Source organism: Mytilus galloprovincialis, chromosome 8 (genome assembly GCF_965363235.1).
Source record: "Mytilus galloprovincialis chromosome 8, xbMytGall1.hap1.1, whole genome shotgun sequence".
NCBI classification, from domain to species: Eukaryota; Metazoa; Mollusca; class Bivalvia; order Mytilida; family Mytilidae; genus Mytilus; species Mytilus galloprovincialis.
The window spans coordinates 52,123,820-52,147,814 of record NC_134845.1 but is presented as its reverse complement, the minus strand read 5'-3'; the positions used below and the strand labels follow the sequence as shown (position 1 = coordinate 52,147,814).

General features: G+C 31.5%; 2 protein-coding genes across 2 annotated transcripts; both read left to right on the top strand.

Annotated features, from left to right (window-relative positions):
- The first annotated feature begins 69 nt into the window (after nt 1–69).
- Nucleotides 70–6,300, top strand: LOC143043370 (uncharacterized). Its single transcript, XM_076215708.1, has 6 exons — nt 70–518; nt 2,850–2,947; nt 3,252–3,326; nt 4,206–4,262; nt 5,106–5,796; nt 6,176–6,300. The coding sequence occupies exons 1-6, from the start codon at nt 149–151 to the stop codon at nt 6,292–6,294; spliced, it is 1,410 nt and encodes a 469-aa protein (XP_076071823.1). The 5' UTR covers nt 70–148; the 3' UTR covers nt 6,295–6,300.
- Nucleotides 6,301–6,826: 526 nt separating this feature from the next.
- On the top strand, nt 6,827–12,513 carry LOC143042174 (uncharacterized). Its single transcript, XM_076214443.1, has 4 exons — nt 6,827–6,945; nt 7,735–8,517; nt 9,309–9,480; nt 11,242–12,513. Exons 2-4 carry the CDS (start codon nt 7,837–7,839, stop codon nt 11,928–11,930), a joined length of 1,542 nt encoding a protein of 513 aa, XP_076070558.1. The 5' UTR covers nt 6,827–6,945; nt 7,735–7,836; the 3' UTR covers nt 11,931–12,513.
- The last annotated feature ends 11,482 nt before the right edge of the window (nt 12,514–23,995 follow it).

The following is a 23,995-nucleotide window of genomic DNA, read 5'->3' as shown; positions in this document are numbered from 1 at the left end:
GCAAGGGTTATCTCTCTTTTTACCAAGGATGTAGTTCTCCTAAAAAGGAGGTAGGTGAAGGACATACAATATTGATAGCAGACGAGTTTTGATAGATATTATTATATATTGACACAGTTTTTTTATGATGGATTGAAGAGATTTTGATATGACTTGCAAGTTCAGTAATGTAGTAAGCCAGGTTGAGTGCTCAGATGACACAGTTTCTTTGAGTAATTGCAGTGAAAATGATATAATAATAGTTTTGACTGAATGCGGTATTTTCCCCAACCATACCAGCAACACTGTATATGATATATGTTCCCGGCACTTTTCCCATCTCCTTGAGAGAAATGCCAACAGAAGAAAGCGGGTGTACTGTGAAATTCCACCACTAGCCAGTACCCACCCAGACACCACAACATCAGACATCACCAAGTTCAGGTCCAAGAATACTAGGAAGAAGGAAAGGCAACTGACTTTTGCAAATGTGGTCACCATTAGGAATAAAATTGGCATAGTTATTCCTGTTGGGACTTGTAAGTTTTATTATTATTTATAATAAAGCAAAATATTAAAAAAAAAGTACTGTAAATTCAGAAATTAATGTGAGGTTTTTATTATATGAATGAGAATAATGCGACTGAGTGAGAATCACAATAATAATAACTCCAGTGGCGGATCAGTGGGGCCCACTGACTGACCTAAGAGGGGGCCTGCTCCAGTCACGCTTCAGTGATTCCCTATAAAAGCAACCAATTTTTTTCCCAAAAAGGGGGGGCAGGTACAAATGTCTTTATTCACATCTTCTTGAAATCACAATAAATAATCTATCTCTTGTCTTGTTCATTCTTCAAAAATTGCAATAATAAATGCACACAATAATTTTAGAATTTACAGTATTCATACCTGCCAACTTTTCAAAATGCCCATGGGTGTTTTACATGAAAGATGGTTCTTATAGTCCTACAAAATGGGGGCCTTCAAATATATTCTTATGTGTTTGTTTGCTTCTTTGTGCTTTGACAAGTTCATAGCCATTGTTAAATTAATTGTTTTCTTTGAAATAGAGGACAAAATTGCTCAATTTTTCATTTGGGAGCCTCCATGGGGGAAATCCCCCACAAATAGTGACAGTTGGTAAGTGTGCTGAGTATTCATATAAAACTATAAATTTATATATACATATAGCCTGTACTCAACCATTGCTTTTGTGGACTGATTATACAATATGTACTGTTTATGTCAAAATGTCCTTTCAATTGTCTTAATGTATATTTATTTTTACTCAAGAAATTATAGGATCCTAACCTACACGTATTATTCAATTTGGCAATCAAAAATAAAAATTCCCTGTCTATCCGAGAATAAAGGGCTATAAACCTTCAATAAAATCATTAACAAAATGTATCACAGAATTGGATTCAATTTTATAATGACAATGTCTGCACAATATAAGTCCAGACATTTGCAGTTTTAAATTCAATAATGATAATTGTACAAAATGTATACTGTACATGTAGATATATGTACAAGTACCTTCCCCATTCTCTGTTTATGCATGACTCATATATATTTATATTCACCATGTCCGCATGTCAGAAATTTTCTGCTCATGCATACAAATCAAACGATAAAACATGAATCAAGAAAATGAGACATCGTTGATCAAAATGTTGATATGGACAATGATCTCCCGTCAGGGTTTTATATGTTATTCTCCATGAATATACTTTTAAAATACAAAACTATTTTTGAGAATTCTAGAAACAAGTCAATAGAATCGCTACGCTTTTTGAAATCACCTTTTTTGTTAGTGATCAAAAATACATTTACTTTAAACATGTTAAACATATTTCATTTTTAAAAAATCATGTACATGACATACACATATAAATACAGTTATACAATAATACTAAGGAATTCCAAAACAATGTTTCCCTTATATTAATCTGTCTCCCTGTAAAAAAGATAAAGGGAAATAACTGCAAATAACAAAGTTGATTTTTTTTCGTCAAATCTTTCCTATATATTTATATATGTACCGGCGGGGGAGTGTGTTTACAGAACATTGTCAAGACTGTCTCACCCAATTATGATCTTAATCAAACATAAAGGACGCTATAAGCCAAATCGCTTCGAATCTACCAAAAAAATACATTTTATAAATCATGCACGAATGACGCTATAAGCCAAATTGCTTCAAATCTACCAAAAAAATACATTTGATATATTTGTGAAGAATTTAAACAAAAAGATGTGGTATTATTGCCAAACAAATAACTCTCCACAAAATGACAAAAACAGTAAAAACTAAATGTCATGTCATAATGCCTCCAACAATGAGCAAAGCTCATATTGCATAGACCAAAGTCTCCAAAACATCAACAAATTAAAAACAATTCAAACAAGAAAAATAATGGCTTAATTTTTATTTCAATTTGTGAATGTAAATCAAATATGTCAAACAGCAACAAATCACAACCCCTGAATTACAGGCTACTGACTTGAGACAGACACATACAGAATACTGCGATGTTAAATAATGTATATAATGCAATGATAAAATAACTACTTTGGGTTAAAATCATGATAAGATAATTTCATTGTTTTCAAAATTCCATTAGGGAACATACTATTGAATATGTTCAAATACTAGAAAAATTGTGGGATGAATGATATTCTAAACGTCTGTCTATTCATCATTCTGTCTTTTCATCCTGTCGCACCATTTGCAATTATAAAGCTTGAGCGGAAAAATAGTGTCTTCAGTCACATTTCTCTTATATAAAATAATTATTTTGTTTTATTTTCCAATATTCTGTTAGTCATGCCATTATATTCATAATTTTGTTTATTTTAAAATATAGCTGTATGTGCCAACTGCAGACGAAGCATATGTTCACCTGTTCCTGAGGAGAAGATTGATAAAGAAGAAGAAAAAGAGATTTCATGTACAGCATTCTTGGTATGTATCACTACATGTATCACTATACTTATTTTTCCCCCTTTTCAGATGTGTTTTGTTCTCTGTCTGGTCTGTCTGTCTGTCTGTCTGTCTGTCTGTCTGTCTGTCTTGTCTGTCTCCTCTGTCCCGTCCGTCCATCTGTCTGTCCATTCACATGATTATTTTCGTACAGGATTATCTATTGCCATTGAATACTCTAATTGCTTATAAATTTTTATGTGCTATATATGCTATATATGCTTTGTACATTAAAAGCATCATCAACTGAAAGAATATTTGAATTGTTTATTATTATTTATTGCAGAATGAAAAGGACAATCACAGAAGAAATGTGAATACATATAACAGCAAAAGCTTGTACAATGATGATCCAATGCAGGTAAAATGCTTACAATCATTATCATGTGCTGTTCCATGTGGCAACAGCATCAACAATGTATAAGTTTATTTTGTGGTGAACCACTAGAGAAAGGTCATGATATCTTGTATTCAGTTGTATTAGCATTGCCATATCTCATTTCCTTGGCGATAATTCAACCCCTCCCAATCAGTTCATGCAGTAATGGTCTATTGACTTTAAAACTTCTGCTTAATTTACATACATGTATAAGTTTGTGATTGGGTCAGTTAATGTGGAACTACTAGTGCTTACATGACATGTATTGGTTTGTGGTTAGGTCAGCTAAGTCAATAATATTTGGTATACAAATATATTGGTATTTGCAAATCTTGTTTCTATGGAGATTATATAGCTGCACCCTCCTCATGGTTTATAGACTTTAAAACTTTTACACAGTCTACAAGTTTAGGTTTGTGTTTAGGTTTGTATAAAGGCAACGACTCATGATAAGTCAATGGTACTTGGTATGAAGTTGTACTAGCATTGGCACATTCTATTTCCATGGAAATTGTTTAGCATTATGTACCTTCAGTTATGGTCCATTTACTTTAAATATTTGCGTAACTTGTAAACAGGCTAAATTATTGGTATTTTAATTTCAACATTTGCAGTATCAAAATTACAAAAAAGGTGAGACATATCTCTGTGATAACAGTTTATTATTGGTTTAATGTTCCATGAATAAATTTTAAAGTTTGATTTAGGGTCGAAAGATTTGGTTATGCTATTAACATGATTAATAACCTTTTCGATTTATTGTTTCTAAAGTTGCATATTGTAGGAATCTCTCTATAACCAATCAGACCACTTACATTTTTTGTAGAAAACAGGATAACTTTATGAATATTTTGTTTTCAGGAAATGTTTGAGACAGATTCATTTCCCTCTACATGTGAGCAAGCTGATTTGTCACAGGTAAAGTTCCTCACACATTTTAACTTGAATCCTCATTGTCACAGTTATCTCTCTTTCAACATTTTTATTGCATTAAAAAAAGTTTGTAACTATATCTTATTGAAAGATTACATTTTGAGTGGCTTTGACCTTTACCTTATAATAAATCATAGGAAAACAACACATAAAAAATTGCACTTAAGCTCACCTGGACTTAAGGTTTATTGAGCTAATGCCATCACTTGGCATCAATTACAGAGAATACGAGAATTGACCTGATAAATTCTGTATTAAGACAGTTGTATTACTCAATTTATTTCACTTGACTGGGGGGAGTTTAGCCGTTTCGCTCACAATAAACCAATCCATCTACAGATAGGTGTTTTAGAATAAACTCATCAATGAAGTGTCCAGTTATTCTTTTGAAAATTCCTTTGATGACACTGATAGGTGATTAGAAATCAGTTATAATTATAACGGCAATCATCCTTATCAAACACATCTTAAAAAAGACTGTCCTTATGCAAGTTAAAACGTAAGCTCCGCCGGATCAATTGGAATAACAATGGTAATACACTGTGTAACGAATTTATCCTGATTTTGTTATATTACATAGTATTATATATTCAAATTCAATAATAGGATAATATCAACCAAATATATTAAAGATATTTAATCTAAAACTGTAAATTTGTTCATATATTAGGACTATTTAAAGCAACTCAAATTATATTTTTTTTATTAGGTCAGTGGTATAAGGGAGATAATTTCAATTGACGTAATAAATAAGGGAGATAATTCCAATTGACATGATTAACTTGTATATATATAGAGACTATGAATCTATTGCATTTCTATTTTTAGCAATCCAGTCAAAACAGTTATGAGTGCTGTGGCAAGTTGGAAAGTTTAAACCATTTTCTAAGTTTGTGTGGTGTTGCCAATTTCAACATACCAGTTTGTACATGGGCCTCATATACAGATAAAACAAAAAAAGGGTACATTCAGAAGATAAAAGAAGTTGTTCAAGCTGTCGTGGATACTCTATTCAGAAATGAAACAGAAGTTGTTCTTCAAGATGTTTATTCATCAGTTAATGGGTGCAATATTCAACCAGCTGAAACTGAGACAGATTGTATAATAGTAGATGCTTTGACTGAATCTTATAGCAAGGCAGAGTCATGGCAATTGAAGAGACAGATATTATCAGTCTTGTCAAAAACTTTGTCATTTCAAGGGATGTCTCAAAAGATTCCTGGCATCACAGAGTATAGATATTACATCGCCAAAAAACACTCAGCAGTTTATGGATGTGCTTTACCTCCACCTATTACAGAGCATCACAGACAGAAAATGGACCCACACAAGCTTGATTCTTTTTTAGATTTTATAACATCATCCCACATCATAAAAGATTTGCCATTTGGTGAGAGAAAAATGAGATTGTCTAGTGGGAAAATTATTGAAACACCCAATGTGATACGATGCATGGCACCAGCTGCAATTATTCAGCAGTTCAAACAGTATTGTGCTGAAAATGAAGAGATACCATTAGGTGAGGGTTTTTTTTAATACCTGTTTTTTTTGCCATGACAGCTTGAATCACTTCATTTATTTTGTAAATGTACCCATTTATATTATTTCATCTGTAAACAATGTATATGTTATCAATTTATAAACTAGTATTTTAAAGTTCGTAACACAAAAAAGACTTAAAGAAATAATATAATCTCTCAAACTATCCATAGCCCTCAACTATTGTGACTTGATTGCTAAAAATAAAAATTATGCAAGAGACTCATTTTTAATTTAGAATAGTGAGTGAATCTTTAGTAAAAGATATGAAAAGCAATACAAATGATTTTTAATGCATCACATTTGTTTGTTGTGGGACATTCGTTTAATTTATATTATAACACTCTATTACTTTTCAGGAGACAGTACAATGTTTAAAATTCTAACTGAATGTACAGCAAATGTAAGAAAAGCTTTTGAAGGAATAGATTACTTTATTGCTGAAGGAGGAAGGGCTTTTCAGATTAGTATACCATAATCACATTACTTTGATTTCAATGCATGGACCTGTTATATTATAGTTGGGACTTATGAGCAATGATAATATGAAATATGGGATTAATGGACCCTGTTTAACATAGTTGGGACTAATAATATAAAACATTTGAACTACAAAATACATGTTCATCATAATGACTGAGGAAATCGGTCCGTCCTCCTGTACAATTTGTATATATATCCGCAAATTCTCTTAAATGTAGTTGACAGAATTTTGTGAAATTTTCATTCCATCTTTTTCATCTTTCCAACTATTTTTTTGATAAACTGTTTTAGAGGTGTTCTAGTCATGGACTTTGTCTTTATTTAAAGAATATCCAATTGTATTCACAGCTCCACCTATACTACTCATGGGAATTAACTGAAAACTTCTTAGGTTTTCATTCATATACTTATATATTTTGATATTTAAAAATATTTTTGTTGGATAATTCTCACAAAATAACTTTCTTCTGCCTATCAATATCCAAATTTGCAGTCTGGCTTTGTTGATGGTTTTGCTTCATCTTTATAGGATATCTGTAATGTTGTCCAAGAGTTGTGTCAAGTCGGTGCACTGACAGATCAAAGAGCAAAGGATTATGCAGAAATTGTTCAAGAATGTAAAAGATATTTGAAAACAGATTTCAAGGTAAAAAATATTAATCAACATTTTTAAAGAAAGGATCGGGATATGTGTCAAAGACACAGAGACCCATAATTGAACCGCAGAAACTGTAAATATTAGAAATGTGCATAAATGTGAAAAATCAATGATATATATATACAACTCGTCTGAACATCAACCCAACAATGATAGATCTGTAAATTTGCTTTCGCAAATGTTTTGTTCTTTCCTTGCTGGGATTCAAACCGATGTATGGCTAAAGGGAATATAATAAAATAATCACAAATTGCAACACAAACAAAAGATATCCAACTCCCGCCACATGTTCTCCAATATATGCAGCCTGCTAATAATGTCTAGAACATAAAAATATCAATCAAACAAAAGGGAACAGCACCATGTCAAAGTATCTGAACATACTTTTATTTGTAAATTTTCCATTTCTGTTTCTCTTGAAGAAAAAGGTTTTTGAGAGTACGCAAAATTGGAAGTGGACATTTATAAACAGATGCCAAAAAATACCACAAAACTCATCATAAGCAAAGGGTAAAAATGCTTATACAATGGCATGTAACTGCATTTATGAAATAATTTATGATATATATATATTAATACATTTTTACGTGGATCAACATTGCATTACATTTTTGATTGAGTTCGTGTTTTGTGATTTCTTCTTAACTATTATAATGAGTTTAGACAGATTAGATAAATCAGTAATTGCTTCATAAAAACATGAAAAAGGGACAAAAATTACCTTTATATACTTCACAAGCATTTGTCAAGGTATGAAAAAAAATTTTTGTATTTCAGGTTCACATTTCTGAACTGGCAACTGTTCCTGATCATTGCAGAATATTTGCACTTAGCGACAAAGAAGAAGCATTTAGTTGCTTATGTGGTCATAATCATGAAATGGTTTGCTGCAACTGTGAGCAAATTTCTGAATTGCTGTCATCATTAAATAGCCTGATTGCTAACAGTGATCTGAAAGAAAAAGAAGACTGCAGGGATGATTACCAATACAAATTATCCCAGGCTCAAACCAATATTTTCAGCTGGAAGACACATATTATAAGAACTTGCCATCAAGAGAAAGCCAAAGCAGAAATTATGAACACCATGGGTCCAAATGACATTTTGATAGTTCTTGATTGGGCGATGAAGTTCCTCCCACGAAGGTACAGAGAAGACCAGAGCAATTGGTTTGCTAAACGATGTCTTTCTTGGCATATAGGTGTAGCTTTTCGTCGAAGAAATGTTATTGAAAGTTTAGCTTTCAACCATATTTTCAATGGTCAAATACCACAAGACTCGTATGCAACATCTGCAGTCATCCTTGATATAGTCAATGACCTGAAAGAACAAGACAACAGCATAGACAAAATCCATCTATGGTCAGACAATGCTGGCTGTTACAAAAGCTCAGAGACAATATATGCTTTGTATTGTAGCAAGTTTGTAACTTCATATGACTTCTGTGAAGCACAGAGTGGAAAGGGAGCATGTGACCGTACAGCAGCAACACTGAAATCAAGCATAAGGAGATACATTAACCAAGGGAATGATGTCTTGACAGCAACACAGATGAAAGAAGTAAGTAAATGTCTACATAACATATCATTGCATAACATTGCATTACAATACATTACATTGCATTACATTGCATTACATTGCATTACATTGCAGTGTATTTTACTTATTTTGTAAAACATTGTTTCTACGAGTGAATGAATTACACAATAGGTATGCCAAGCCTACAAACACTTGTAAGCTTCGGTTTCTAGTAGTTTATATATGAAACAGGAAATCTTGTACGCAGCTGTTCAAATATGATTGGATCTGTTAAAATATTATTTGCAATTTTAGACTTTAACTCTAATAAATCAGTGTGGTTTCATCATAATTTGTAAAGATGTGCATGGTCTTATTTAATTATCATGTAACATGTGGACTGGAAGTATCATATCTATAGTTAAATATCATTCTGTTATCTTCATTCTAATGCAATGTCTACATTTTTTTTTTAAATACAAGGTCATGAACTCTGTATGCATAATTTCTACAACAGCATCAACCTTGTATATATATACCGTTATATTGTTGACATAATTTAATTAGAACTGTTAACAAATTTTAGTTCACCTATTAATTTACACTTTTTTTTATTAAATCTCCATACATGTATTATAAGAATATTATTTAACTTCAGTCAGGTTGTGTTGCTTCACAAAAATAGCTTTAGTTTGTCATATCTAGATTTTTATTTGTAGCTGGAACTTTACTAATTTCTTGTTTTAACATTTTGTTTCGAATAATTGTATTTGGTTATATATAAGTGCACAACACAATTTGGTTTACTTATTTTATTCAATTTTATATTGTAGGCAATAGAAAAAACATCCAAAAAAGTGCGCTATGTAGTTAAAGTGGTTGAAACTGACACTAGTGCTACACATCCTCACCAGAAAGTTCAAGTTCCATCTATATCAGCCATGAATAACTTTGAGTTTGTTGAAAATGGTGTAAAAGTCTGGAGACACTACAAGCTTGGAGCAGGTAATTTAGAATTGAATAAGTGCCAAAGAAACACAGTCCCATAAAAAATCTTGGGGAATGAGGCTAGGTTCAATATTGAAGTATTTATGTTAAGTGTGCCTTTTCATCCTCTGCTTTTTGTAGTAGGTGGTTTAAAGTAAAGGGACTGTAGTCGTGTCCTTAAAATAAATGGGAACAACCTTAGGTGTTGCAGGAAAATAAGCAGATCCTGATTCTTGCCAGATTTTATCCTGCATTTAATTTGATACTTTTTTTTTCTAATCCAATCAGGCCTAAATTAAAAAATTGTTTGTTTGCCCTTTTCCGACCCTATGTTTTGAAACAGGGTAGGTAGGTAGGTAAAATATTTTATTTTTTCCCCCAAAAAAATAACTTGGCTCGGTATATTATTTTTCATGGGTAGGCAGGTAGGTTTAATATTTTATTTTATATATACAAAATCAGCATAATGTCATTTTTTAGATATAGAAATATCATTTTTGTCTGTTTTGTTTTTGCAAATAAGTTTTCTTGGACTATTAGTTTTGAAGGGAAAAAATATCACGTAGAATGTGAAGCACATATATTCATATGCACTACTATTTCGTTTTCAAATATCAAAATATAGAGCTGTGCCTCATATCTTCAACTTTTACATGCCTGGAACTTTGAACTTGCACTTATATTCTGTACTACGTACCTTGTACGCTTACCTAAAGGTTTTCTGTTAGAGATAACTTTGTACTGGTAAGATATGTCCGGACAGACATACATTATATATAATTACTAGTAGAAAAAGTCCCTAGAGTGTTAAAAATTTCGTGTGTGCCTTTGTTTCCAATAAAAATGCTACAAGAATTAAAACTCAATTGTCACGTAGTTTTAAACATCGCATTTATAAATGATTTGTATGGAAAACTTGGCGATTTTACTGCCAGATATTCTCTTCTTTACAGGGTTTTGTCACTTTTGGTTCATGTCAGATATAAATAATATAGCGGCATCGTTAACATAATCATCCTGATCTGCGCATCACAAAAGGCCATTCCTAGGCTACATAGAACATGTAGAATACAACGTCCGTTTACAAATTAGTTTGTACACATGTTGATAATTTTGTATCAAACAAACTTTTTTTGTAAATGAACCCTGCTCTTTAAGTATAAAGCCTTAAGATACAGAGTAACGTACGTTATATCATGATTTCCTCGATTTCAAACAAATGCTTTGAAACTTCAAATGCAATTGTTCATGTCAAACGCTCAGGTGATACCAAACGGACTGGACCTTATACATTAAAGATAAAACCCGAGGATTCCGGTAAAAAAGTTTTGAGCGGGAAATACAAATATAAGATTTTTGGTAGGAACGAAAAAATAAAATAAAATAAAATCTTGCTGGTAAATACAAATAAAAGAATTTCAGGCGGAACAAATTTATAGGGTCGGTCGGTAAAGGGCAAACAAACAATATTTTAATTTAAGCCTCATTGAATTTGCTATGAAATCAATATGACTTAAACATGTTCCACAATTAGGACCGCAAATTGAACTGTGATGTTAACAGTAATTGGTCATAACCATTCATTCACGACAGGAGCAGGATACAAAGAGACCACATTGTCATCTACTACACATATCATATTCATATACTACTTCATATTATCTGTACACCTGTATTAGTATAGTTTAAAGGTCGATAGTAGAATATAATTGTCTGTATAATGTGTATCTTTTATCAATTTTTTAGGCCTTTTTGCATTTTTTGCTTTATCCTTTGCAGGTAAACTTGTACCATTAAACCTAGCAGATGTCATTGTGCCGAAATTGAGAATCATTGAAAACCCAAGTGAAATAGTTGACTTCCATCCTCTTGTACAGTCATCATCATCAGTATCATCATCATCAACAACAGCAGCATCTGCATCATCTTCATCAACCCAACAAAGTGAAGATATATTTACATGTACTAATGATGGATGCACTGCATCTTTTAACTCCCATCAGGACTTTAACAACCATTTAATTCTGGACAACTGTGAAATTCATTCAGAAAGAGTCAGTAAAGCAGATGTGCTGAAGACTAAATATGTTGACAAATTAGCAGAATCCCAAGTAAATTCAAAAGAAATTACTCTTACAGGAAACTGTGGTGAAATGGAAGGAGAACACCATCTATCTCGTGGTTGGGCAATAAAAACTGACAGAAAAAATAAGAGATTTAGTGACAATCAGAAGAACTTTTTGATAGAAAGGTTTAACATAGGACTTCAAACAGGGCATAAGGAAGACCCTGAAAATGTTGCCGTAGTTATGAGGAGTGTGAAAAAGGCAGATGGGACCAGAAGATTTTCAATTGAAGAGTTTCTCACTCCACAGCAAATAACAAGTTTTTTCTCTAGACACTGTAGAAAGAATGGAGCATTGAGGGAACAAGCAATTTCTGACATTGAGAGTTCTTTGCTAAACTGATTGAACAGATACTCATGAATTTTTACTTTGAACTGTGTTAACTATAAAAAGACATTTTTTTCCCATGAAATTTAACACTAATGTAGAATCAACATTAAGACAAGTTTCAGGAATATCCTCCTAACCTTTTTTTTTTTTGAATAATTTGAAAACCTGAACATTTTTTATTTCTTCTTCAAGCTATATAGAATTTTGACTGAACTTTGAAACTATGTTACTATAAATAGATAAAAATCCTGGTCTATTGTTTTTATGAAATGTTCAACCTCAGAAACTTTCACATAGACAGAATTTACAGAAATATTCTACCCTTTTTTGGGAGCGCTGAAAAACTTTGTAGACAAAAAACCTTCAATAAATGGAATTTCAATCAAACTTCAGAACTAGGACCCTATAAATTAGAAAAAATACCCATTCAATTTTTTTTCTGAAATATTCAACTGAAGTTACTTAACATTAAGGAAAGTTTCAGGAATGCATGCACTATCATGTGGGATTTTTTTTTAAGAATAATTTGAAAAAATAATAAAATTTTGCAGGAAAAAAAAACCAATATAGAATTTTGACCAAACTGTTAAACTATTTTATATTGTAGAGAGCCGTGGTGTAGTGGTTAGCGCATCGGACTACTAACACAAAGGTTCCTGGTTCGATTCCCGTTTGGGATGAAAATTTCAGGAACTCAATTTTCGGCTCTCCCTTGACACCATTTGCGAGTATGGTCTTGAGGAAACGATGATAGTCCGTCGGACGGGGACGATAAATGGCTGACCCGTGTTAAGAGAGAGCCATATCTCTTGCACGTTAAAGACACCCTTGTAGATTTCGAAAAAGAGTAGGCTAATGCCGCTACAAGGCAGCACTCGCACCCGCAAAGTGGAAAGGGATTAATATAAGTTGTAAAACTTGTTTCCCAATCCACTATAAATAAATATGTTTAAACCAAACTATTTTATAAACATGATAAATTGGAAAAAAATATCCAATCCAATTGTTTTATGAAATGTTCAAGTTAAGGTTCTTGAACATTAAGTAGAGTTCAGAAATACATGACCCTTTGGCCTTTTTCGAGAATAATTTGAAAAATAGTAAAAATTTTGATTTTTCCAGAAATGGAGTTATGCCTGAATTTCAGAACAATTTTTCTATAAAACAGAAAAAAATACCCAAACCAATTTACTTTTAGAAAATTTCAATTTAATTTACTTTAACATCAAGCAAAGTTTCAGAAATACACTACCCTGTGGGTTTTTTAAAAAACAATTTAAAAAAATTGTAAATATTTGGGTTTTCCAGAATCAAATTTTGCCTAAATTTCGGAATGATTTTTCTAAAAATCAGAAAAAAACTACCCAATCCATTTTTTTCTGAGATGTTCAACATAAGTTACTGAAACATTAAGCAAAGTTTCAATAATACTCTACCTGTTGCTTTTTTTACAGGATTATTTGAAAAAAATAAAAATTTGGGTTTTTCCAGAATCGAATTTTGCCTCCACATTGGAACGATTTTTCATAAACCGGGAAAAAAAATACCCAATTATTCTTTTTGGCAGAAATGTTCAACTTAAGTTACTTTAACCCTCACCAAAGTTTCAGAAATATGCTACCCTTTGGGTTTTTAAAAAAATATTTTGAAAATTGGTGAAAATATGGGTTTTTCCAGATATTGAATTTTGTCTCATCTTTGGAATGATTTTTCTATAAATCCCCCAAATTACCCGATCCAATTTTTTAATAAATTCTTTAACATATATAAATGAAACATGATAACAAGTTTTAAGATTTTTCTACACTGCAATTTTCTTAGAGAATAATTTGAAAAATGATGAAAATCACTTTTTTCCAGAAATGGAGTTTTGGAGAAAGTACCCTATTAAGATACCATTAAAATTTTTTTTTTATTGGACTTGACACTTTATACTTTTTATTTTATAGTAACAGAAATGCAGTTTATGAACATAAATGTCATTCAATAGTTATTGTTTTGTATTTATGCCCTGAAATAAATGTTTCAAATTCGACAAAATCTTAGTATTTTTTCCAGAAAATGAGCAGAAATATCAAAAAATGGTTGCCCGTCACCCATGGCAACCATGAATTGAATTTAGAAAAAATAACTTTATTTTATAAATTAGTATTACTAAGCAAACATGTGACATGAATTTCAATTAATTCTGAGACATGCCATTTCTGAGTACTTTGATATCTCTTTGACAGTTATATAGAATTGCTATTAAAATATTGTAAACTCACATGATTATAAATTTGTCTGTATACTGATAATGTGCCTAACTACAATTTATAAACAATGCAAAGTGCATAGTATATTTACATGGGTATTTGGTACAATACAAAAATTTTCAAATATATATGTAAGAATTACTTAAAATAAGTATTACAATACCTGGTGGTCCTTGTTTTCCTTGTAGTCCTTGTGAACCTTGTGGACCCTTTGGTCCAGTAAGTCCAATACCTGCCATTAGAAAATAAAGTACACATGTTTTCGGTTACAGAATAATATACATTCATCCTAATATTGTTCATATTTATTTTTCAAAGTACGGTTATCAAAACGGAGCTCTGTTGATACCGAAAACCGGAAGCCCTTAAGGGTCTTAAATGACTAGTGTAAAATAACTCGAATGATGGCTATATATTTTGTCTGATTTTGAATCGTTTGTTTTTAAAGAACCAATGTGTAATACGTAGTAAAGTTTCGACTGTTACTCTAATTTAAAACTAATCTACAAAAGATCAAAAAGGCAGACAATTTGTTTTGTAAAACAGGTTCATTTAATGTAAGCCGAATAAATAATAACTTATTGAAGAAAACAATATTCATTAATATTATACACACGATTAACCAATGATGTACGTATTTGCCATTTACATCGTGCATAGTGTAGTAACAAGTCTATTTGGTACGATGCAAAATGGTACATATATATGTATTTATACTCATACCTTGTGGTCCTTGTGGTCCAGTTATTCCAATACCTGCCAACAGAAAAGAATTACTTGTGATAATATGCATATGTTACTGAATTATATACAGGCATCACTGTATTATTCTTCTTATTGTCCCCCCACTGTTTATGAAACTGGTTCTGATTCTATTGTAATGTTCTACATTTGATATCAGATCATTATCATTTTCTAAAATATTTGTCATACTTGTGAAATATAAATGTGAATTTTGCAATAAGGGGGGCGGGGGTGGGAAACAAAAGGTGGGTACGGGTTGATACTGCTTGTCTACTATGAATTGAATAATTATACAAATCTAATGTATCTGATAACAAGAAAATATTTACGGTTAACAATGACAGTTAGGTAGTATCAGTTTAAAATGAGACAAGTGCTTCTATATATTTTACATACGATTTAATATATCAAAAATGAAGATGTCTGCTTTTGAAAAAAAGGTTGAAAAAAAAACCACGAGCAAAACGTATTTAACTGTTATATTTATTGCTATATGAAAGGATCGAGTTACAAAACATGATTTGATTTTCTATTTTAGAGGTAAACAACATCTCTTTACCTTTAAATAAGGATGAACTATGTACGATCCCGTTAGCAGACTACAGGTACACCAAATTTTCGAATAATATGTGTATACCTTTTATTTGGTTTAAAAGATATTAAAGTCAAAATTCTGTTTTTAAGTAACCGATTTTTGAATAAAAATTTCTTAATACTAGTTAAGCTTTGCCTAGGATGACAAAGATTTTCGGGGTAACTATCTGCTCTATCACCCTCTCAACTATGTGTTATTCAATTTATTATACCGATTTTTTTATTATTACTGTCTATCTTATTTCGAACTCAACGTAAACAACGACGTCTTGTGAATAACAACAAACCTTTTTTCAATAAAGCGCACTATTGATATAGGGTGTCCGTGAAGGGTAATACGGGTGTTTGGCATGGAATTATGTAATACAAATCTGGCATTTTGACATGAAGTATGATAAAAATATTTTGTCACATACCAGCATCTCCCTTTTCTCCCTTCTCTCCTTTGTCTCCCTTCTCTCCTTTGTCTCCTTTTATATTATTTTCTATAGCTTCTATAGAATGAAAAAGTATTTAGAATAAATTTTGAGTCAAGTGAATAAGTTCATGAAAAATGTACAATAGAATTTTTTGATTATAAATATATATACTGAGTGCCAATGAAAACGCAACACTTTTGTTTTTCCAAAAATCTTATAATTTTTATTTTATTTATATTAGAACTTTGTATAGTTGTTTGAAAATGACTGTTAAGACAAATTTCGACAACTTTACGGTTGAGCGATTTTAAGAACAAATGCTAAGTAAGGGTTATTTTGACCGAACATAAACCGAGTTCACCGCTTTTCAACATACGCACCATTTTCACGATTTTGTCATTTAAAGCTTGGCTAATGTCATGAATTTTCTCGCCCTTATTGTTAGGACACTGCAATAAAAATTTGAGTAAATGCCAGGACTTTCCGACAACCAGCGACATGCAGTTTTGGGCATGATCCAATGAAGCCTTTAACAGCATACAATTACGAGAAGACTGAAGTTGTAGCCTCTACAATAACCCAAATCATCCACACATTCAACCAAAATGGATAATTTAATGATAAGCCACATCCCGGGGTACAAAAAGCAAGAAACGCTCAGCAAGACCAATACATTTGGTCTTTCACATATCCGATATCGACTATGATGGCTGTCTAAATGTCACGAGAGTTTAATGGTGGTCACGGTAGAACCTTTGGAGCAATTTCAGTAAAGCACCATTTGCCCAAAAATTGTTAAAGAGCACCATAGTCTTTCCTTAGTGACATCTAAACGGCCGTCTGGCGTAATTATCGAATTCTGTAGAGCAAAAATCATTCATTATGTACCAAAAACGTCAATGGTGGTTACATAGACATTTGGCACCCGCCTTGGCTAAAAGTCATGCTTTTCGCCGGATTTTGGTCCGATCGACCAAATTTTGCATAAGATTTGACATGTTTTAGACGGTGAAAACCACCTCCAATATCATAAAGTCAGCTTGAGTTTGCTTTGCGGGACAAGTGTAATAACATTCCTCGGGATCACATTAAACGTCCGGGATGATAAATTCCACGGCGCTGTCGAGATTGCGTGCACCACGGGGTTGTAACATTTTGTGTTAGGACTGGTAGTTGATGATTCGACATTGGATGTTTCGTTTACCTATTGCGACCGAAAGATGACAATAACACATTTTTGTTTGATATCGATCTATTGTTAAAATTGTTAATTTTCAAGAACAATTTATTTTGAGAGATTATCATTTCTTACATACATTTTATTTTTGAAAAACCAAGTGTTGCGTTTTCATTGGCACTCAGTATATTTGGAGGGAGTATTTCGTCCAATTATCGTTGTGTTTTTGGAGACACATATATCATCACAGTCAGGACTTGTAAGCAGAGTTTCGTAAAAAAAACGATGCTTAAATAAAATTTCAAACTTAAAATTCCAAATAATTACTATCGTAAAACCATTGTAGTAGGTATATGACCAAAATAACTGTTTGTTTCCTTTCTATTTGATGTTTTTGTTTGGTATTTTCTGTTGAGTAAAGTCAAATCAACACAAAAAAAGCTACCGGTACAATGATATACGATATCTAAAGAGAGTAAGAAACCGTCCTAAAACAACTTTTGATTTTTACTTCTCGATTTCATTGTAAAGATTCCATTGAAATAAATGAAAAAAATCATTAGAAATTGACTTATAACTCACCTTCGTTTTCTTCAGAAAAGGTCATATACATGATTTAGTTTTAACCTATTTTTAGAATAAACACAAAAAGCCAAGGCCTTTATTTGTCATCTCATTTTTGATTTTTATAATTTGAAGGGTGTCACATATGGAGCAGAATTGTTAACCCTTCTAGAGCACATGATTTGATACCTATGGCTTTCGATGATAAAACCTTTCTACGTGCTCGGAGTACACATTTTGTGCTCGAAACACAAAACCCAGCTTTTTGATTAGTTAAATTCTAAGTTCACGATAATCTAATTGTAATGTTTTGTTAACGTGTTGAGTTTTCGTCGGTTTTCAGATCTTATTGCCATATAGTTTTGATTTTAATATTCCCATCGACATTATAGAATCTTCGGACGCTTTAAGAATGATCATGGATAACAAAATGATGCAACCGGTTGCAAATAATTATCAGGTATTAGGGAAATTCCTTAATTTGGGACACAAACACATATCCGAAAACCCCTGAAACGTATGAAACAATTAATTTTCCAAGAACTTGTATACACAAGAATCCCTTCAAAATTAAAGCACTAACGTAACCAATGTTTATAAACACTTATCTTTTTCGAACAAAAACTTTATGTAATCAACGTCTACCTCTTAAAGTGAAAACCGTATACATGAAATTAGAAAGAGATTTATTTATTACAATTTTCAGAATAAGACATGGCTCACAACTAAAACCATCATTTGAAAATGTTCTGTCAAAAGGAAGTCAGAAAGGCATTGACGAAAATGACAGACTATTATCAACAAACAAGTGATCTTAAAAATCATCGCCATTTAACCACTATACCCCTTAAGCTGAAAACAGGTACATGCCATTTAAAATAACAATAATTGTGCTCGATTATTACATTTAAAGTTAATGGTTTTCATTAAAAAAAACTCCTTAAGGGGTTACATAAAAGTACAAGCAGATAACATTGTAAACCAAAAAATACGTTTTTTTTGTGAAGGAAATATCAAGCTCCTTGATACTCTACTAAGTTATAAGTCTTTGTCGAGCTGCTACAATGTATATTTCTTATAATTTTTCGAAAAGTATGTTTTTCAAGTTTTTAGTCAAGTTTTCTATTTCAGTCATGGTAAAAGTCAATATTTAGTCAACAGTTAAACGAGCCAAATTATTTTAGTCAAGGTGTATTAAACCACCGTATGATAACAATACATACAGTATGCTTTTCGTTTGATATTAGTAACAATATATTGACAAGTAATTAATGAGAAAACGTATCACTTTATATCACATGCAAACATTAAGATTGATGGAAGCATTCTAGGCTAAACAAAACACAAATCGAAATGAAGTTGTTTTATACGTTATATGCTATAGGTTTGTTTGATTTCGAATCGCTTGATTTGTTATTTCAAATGATCATTTAATCATGCGTAGCACAGTTTGTAATTTTACCATAATTGAAAACAAAACCAACCCGATACCTGGAGGGAAAACGGCTTTTCTTGTGAAACATGAACATATGTTAGTCGAATACATAATCATGATATCCGGACAGCTTTGTAACTAAAACAATATTTATTCACATCATACATATGACTAACCGACGATCTACACATTTAAGATTTACATTAGCTTAGTATATTAACAAGGTTATTTGATACAATGATAAATGTCACCCATGTATATTAAGAATAACTCAAAATATGTATAACAGTACCTGGTGGGAGTTGTACTTCTCGTGGTTCTTGTTGACTAGCAAGTGCAATACCTGTCAACATAAAAGAAACCATACTTGTTAAACGGTTTCAGAATTATATACATTAATCAGTATGTATTTCACGTTATTGTAATAATTTTTCACGTTTTTGTCATTTACAACTATTTATTCTATATGTTCTGAATTCATGGTAATGTTAAATGAATTATTTACATTTGATATGATATCATCATTATTTTGCTAGTTATTTGTCATGCCATTGAATAGTCCACTTTGTCATAGTTGGATTTAACAAAATCATTCAAGGACAACAGTAGAAAACTGGTCTTGTTGAAATGTGGCAATTTTGGCACCACTAACCATTATGCATCTTAATTTGGAAAATGTCTACTTTTCCCTTTTGCTTCCTTAATTAGGGACCTTTAACTTATCTTTTTAAATCCTCGAACAGACGTGAACTATACACGTCAGAGGTTTGTTACACATTTGAAAGTCATTTATAAGAGTAAACCATTAATCTTTTTGATTTTTGTTTTTTTTATAACTCGGATAATAGTTACTAAAAAAAAAGTTCACAATTGCATATCAAACTACGATTTACTTTTGATATTTATTCAAATGAATTCAAATTTTATCTCATATAAAAAAGATTTTGTGGGATAACAAGTCTTGTAGTGTATTTGAAAAAGAAAGTTATCATCGCTAGTGCACTTTATTATACCTCAACACTCATTCAATAATAATAATTATCGAACATCTACAATGATGGATTGTATTTATCTCAAATCTTTTGTTTTTAATTTTGATAAAATATGAAATAAAAGCACATATTAAAAAAAGAATGAAACAAAAGTGTTCTATGAGTTTAAAATCATTGACATGAACTGAAAACTGACAATACAACTATTTCAAAAGTTTCCAACTAAGTAAATTGTGTATAAAAAAACAACTGGTTTTATGCAGAACTGCTTTGCAATTAAAGGCTCTAAGGCATGTCTGATTTCGAATCAATCAGCTGTTGTTTTTGGAATTTCTTAAATTTAACATTTGTTTATATTTTCTGAACATTTTATACCTAAGGGTTGTTTGGACAAATTTATAAATATGAATGGAAAATGTTTAATTTGCACTAATGTTTGTCTTTTTTTTTTACAATGCAAAATTATTAGAAATATGTATAACAATACTTGGTTGTCCTGGTGGTCCCGGGGGTCCTGGTGGTCCAGTGAGTCCAATACCTGCAAACAAACAAAAAATACTGTATATGTTTATCGGTTACAGAATAATATACATTCATCATGATATTCGAGTCGTTGTTATTTTTAATTGTTTGTTCTGGTTCTGATGCTGTTGTAATGATAACTACAGCAATTGCATTTGACATATCGCTATAATTTTTCAAAACAGGTTTTCATACTGTAAGTTCGCGTCGACGCTGTTGACAACAATTTCTCTCAATGAAAGCAAAGTGCTCTATCATCCTCTCACCTATGTGTTATTTAATTTATTCTGCTGAATTTTCTGGTATAACTGATTTGAATCTGTATTGAATTTCAAATTAATAAACTATAACGTCTTGTACATTACCATCCGTATTCAGTACAACACTCTAGTGTTGCTGTGAAGGATGAACAAGTGTTTACCATGCTTATGCTATTGAGTAATCAAAGTCTTGAATTTGACAATAATTATATATATTTTGTGTGTTAATATGGTACGTACCATCATTTCCTCTGTCTCCTTTGTCACCTTTGTCTCCTTTGTCTCCATTATTTCCTTTAGAATGAAATAATGTTTGGATTACATTTTTCACAAGTACGTATATAAGTCTGGCATTGTGACATGAAGCCTTATAATATATTTGTCTGTAATATGGTAAATACCCGCATATCATTTCTCTCACTTGACAATGATTTCTCGGGGTAACAATCAGCTCTATCACCCTCTCAGCTAAGTTTTATTCAATTTATTATACTGAATGTTCCGATATTACTGTGTATTGAATTTCAAAGTAATAAACTATAACGTCTTGTACATAACCATTCATATTAAGTAAAGCACGCAATTGATCTAGTGTCTCTGTGAAGGATAATTAAGCATTTGCCATGGAATTGACCAATAAAAGTCTGACATTGTCACAAAGCGTATATTGATTAGGTGTCATTTATAGGTTACATACCAACATCTCCTTTGATATAACATAGGAATACATTTTAGGTATACATATGTAATTCTGGCATTTTGACACGAAATATAAAAAAAAACATTTGTGTCTGTAATATGGTACATACATGTACCCACAATCTCCCTTTTCCCAGTTGACAATGATTTCTCGGGGTAACAATCTGCTCTACCACCTTCTCAGCTATGTGGTTTTTTTTATACTGAATATTCCGTTATTACTGTGTTTTGAATATCAAAAACAAAGTAATAAACAGTAACCTTATGTACATAACAACCCTCCGTATTCAATAAATTAAATAATTTAGTAAAGCACACATTTGATCTAGTGTCTTTGTGGAGGGTAATAAAGCGTTTGACATTGGATAGACCAATCAAAGTCTTCCATTTTGACAATAAGTATAAAAAAATATTTGTCTGTAATATGAAACATACCAGCATCTCCTTTGTCTCCTTTATCTCCATTGTCTCCTTTGTCCCCTCTGTCTCCTTTGTCACCATTATTTCCTATAAAATAAAAAGATATTTGGAATAAATTTCCAGGTATACACAAATAAGTATATGTAATAATGTAAGAGAGATTTTTGTAAAAAATGAGCTTTGATGAAACCATATATAAAATAAAATTTGAATTATGGAGATAGTCGTCTGTATTTTGACCAATGACTATTGTGTTATTGAAGTCATATACATACAAAACCAAGACTTAAAACTACAGCTTTGTAAAATTTGACAAAAATGAAATTAGACACTATATATCTTACCAATAAGCTTGTTAACATCAGCAAACTAAATTTATCTATAACGACTGGATGCTAACGACAATGACAGTTTAATGAACGATATATTTTAGATTTACATCACTTTTAAATTGAAATAAATGTATGCTTGTTATAATTGAAATAAACACACTCTTTTAATACTGCTACACTATGATGTAGATATGGCTATTCCCATGGGGACATTTTTCTTGAAATAATGCATTATATATTTTGTTGCATTTAGATAAATTTCTTTTACATAATTTATTGTAGCATCAGTTTAACTGATTTTGAGATGAACACTCTTATTTCAAAAGTACACTTATCATTATCAATATAATTTACATCTCAGATGCGTATACATTTAAACAAATAGTATTGATAACAGATCATCAACATCATAAGTTGTGCAACTGAAACACGATAAACAATAGTTCAATGTTCACTTTCATTTTTAAGCTACCATACAATTTACCTTTGCTGAAATACATTGCATTAAAACGCATTTTGCACAGTTGGAAATTTCTTGAATCTTTTAATTTTTATAAATATATTAAATTTGTTTTTTATTTGTACATCTAACTGATAATATTTTTTATCGTTCCCATAATACATGATAAACGAAATCAATCTTTTTTAGTGTCTCTATTTCTAAAGATTTCGAAAGTATTGGTGTAATTTGAGTTTTTGAGATTTTATCAAATTAATTACCAACATTATGCAATTCGTATACCAATACAAAATCAATACATACCATCTAATCCTTTTGGTCCTGGGGGTCCTGAAAGTGAGAAAAAATCATCATGCTAATGCTTTTACAACATATTCCATTGATAGAACCAAGCATTTGTATTAGTTAAAGTGTACCGTGTCCGTTTTTTCTTTCAATATATAGTAGAGAGCATCTATATATGGCTTGATTTGAACAGCTGTCCTAAAATATTATTTCAAGAATTAAAAAGATGAGTTGTAAGCAATGTGTCAAATGTTTTGTACGTATGCCACATGTGGAACAGGATCTGCTTACCCTTCCGAAGCACCTGCGACCACCCCCAGTTTTGTTGGGGTTCGTGTTGCTCAGTCTTTAGTTTTCTATGTAGTTTCTTGTGAACTATTATTTGTCTGTTCGTCTTTTTAATTTTTAACCATGGCGTTGTCAATTTATTTTCGATTGATGAGTTTGAATGTTCCCCTGGTATCTTTCACCCCTCTTTTGCAACGATTCATACTTAAGAATATATAATACCTTCAACTCCTTGAGGTCCTTGAGTTCCTTGTGGTCCTGAAAATTAAACAAAGATCAAATATCAAAAGTACAGTATTATCAAAACAGTCTGTTCGAACAACCTCATTTCTCTTAACATTTCAGAAAATTTATTTTCCATTGTTGAATCATTATTTATGTGTTTCTACTTCTGGTGGTCTTCATGGGTATACAGAAGCATTGATTATGATATTCAACGATTATTCATTTTATAAAGGCTTATAACATAGACATAACAAAACAAATTTCAAGTCTTCCTCATTTCCAAGTTTTGTAACCAGAAAATTAAAAAAAAAAATGACCACATCATTGATATTCATGTCAACACCGAAGAACTGACTACTGGGCTGGTGATACCCTCGTGGAAGAAACGTCCACCAGCAGTGGCATC

Bases quoted from the DNA above. Each gene is read 5' to 3' on its own strand.
- LOC143043370 (XM_076215708.1), top strand. From the start codon at position 149: ATGACTTGCAAGTTCAGTAATGTAGTAAGCCAGGTTGAGTGCTCAGAT. The intron at 2,948-3,251 runs GTATGTATCACT...TATTTATTGCAG, and splicing joins TTTCATGTACAGCATTCTTG to AATGAAAAGGACAATCACAG. The intron at 3,327-4,205 runs GTAAAATGCTTA...TTTTGTTTTCAG, and splicing joins ACAATGATGATCCAATGCAG to GAAATGTTTGAGACAGATTC.
- LOC143042174 (XM_076214443.1), top strand. From the start codon at position 7,837: ATGGTTTGCTGCAACTGTGAGCAAATTTCTGAATTGCTGTCATCATTA. The intron at 8,518-9,308 runs GTAAGTAAATGT...TTTATATTGTAG, and splicing joins CAGCAACACAGATGAAAGAA to GCAATAGAAAAAACATCCAA. The intron at 9,481-11,241 runs GTAATTTAGAAT...TATCCTTTGCAG, and splicing joins ACACTACAAGCTTGGAGCAG to GTAAACTTGTACCATTAAAC.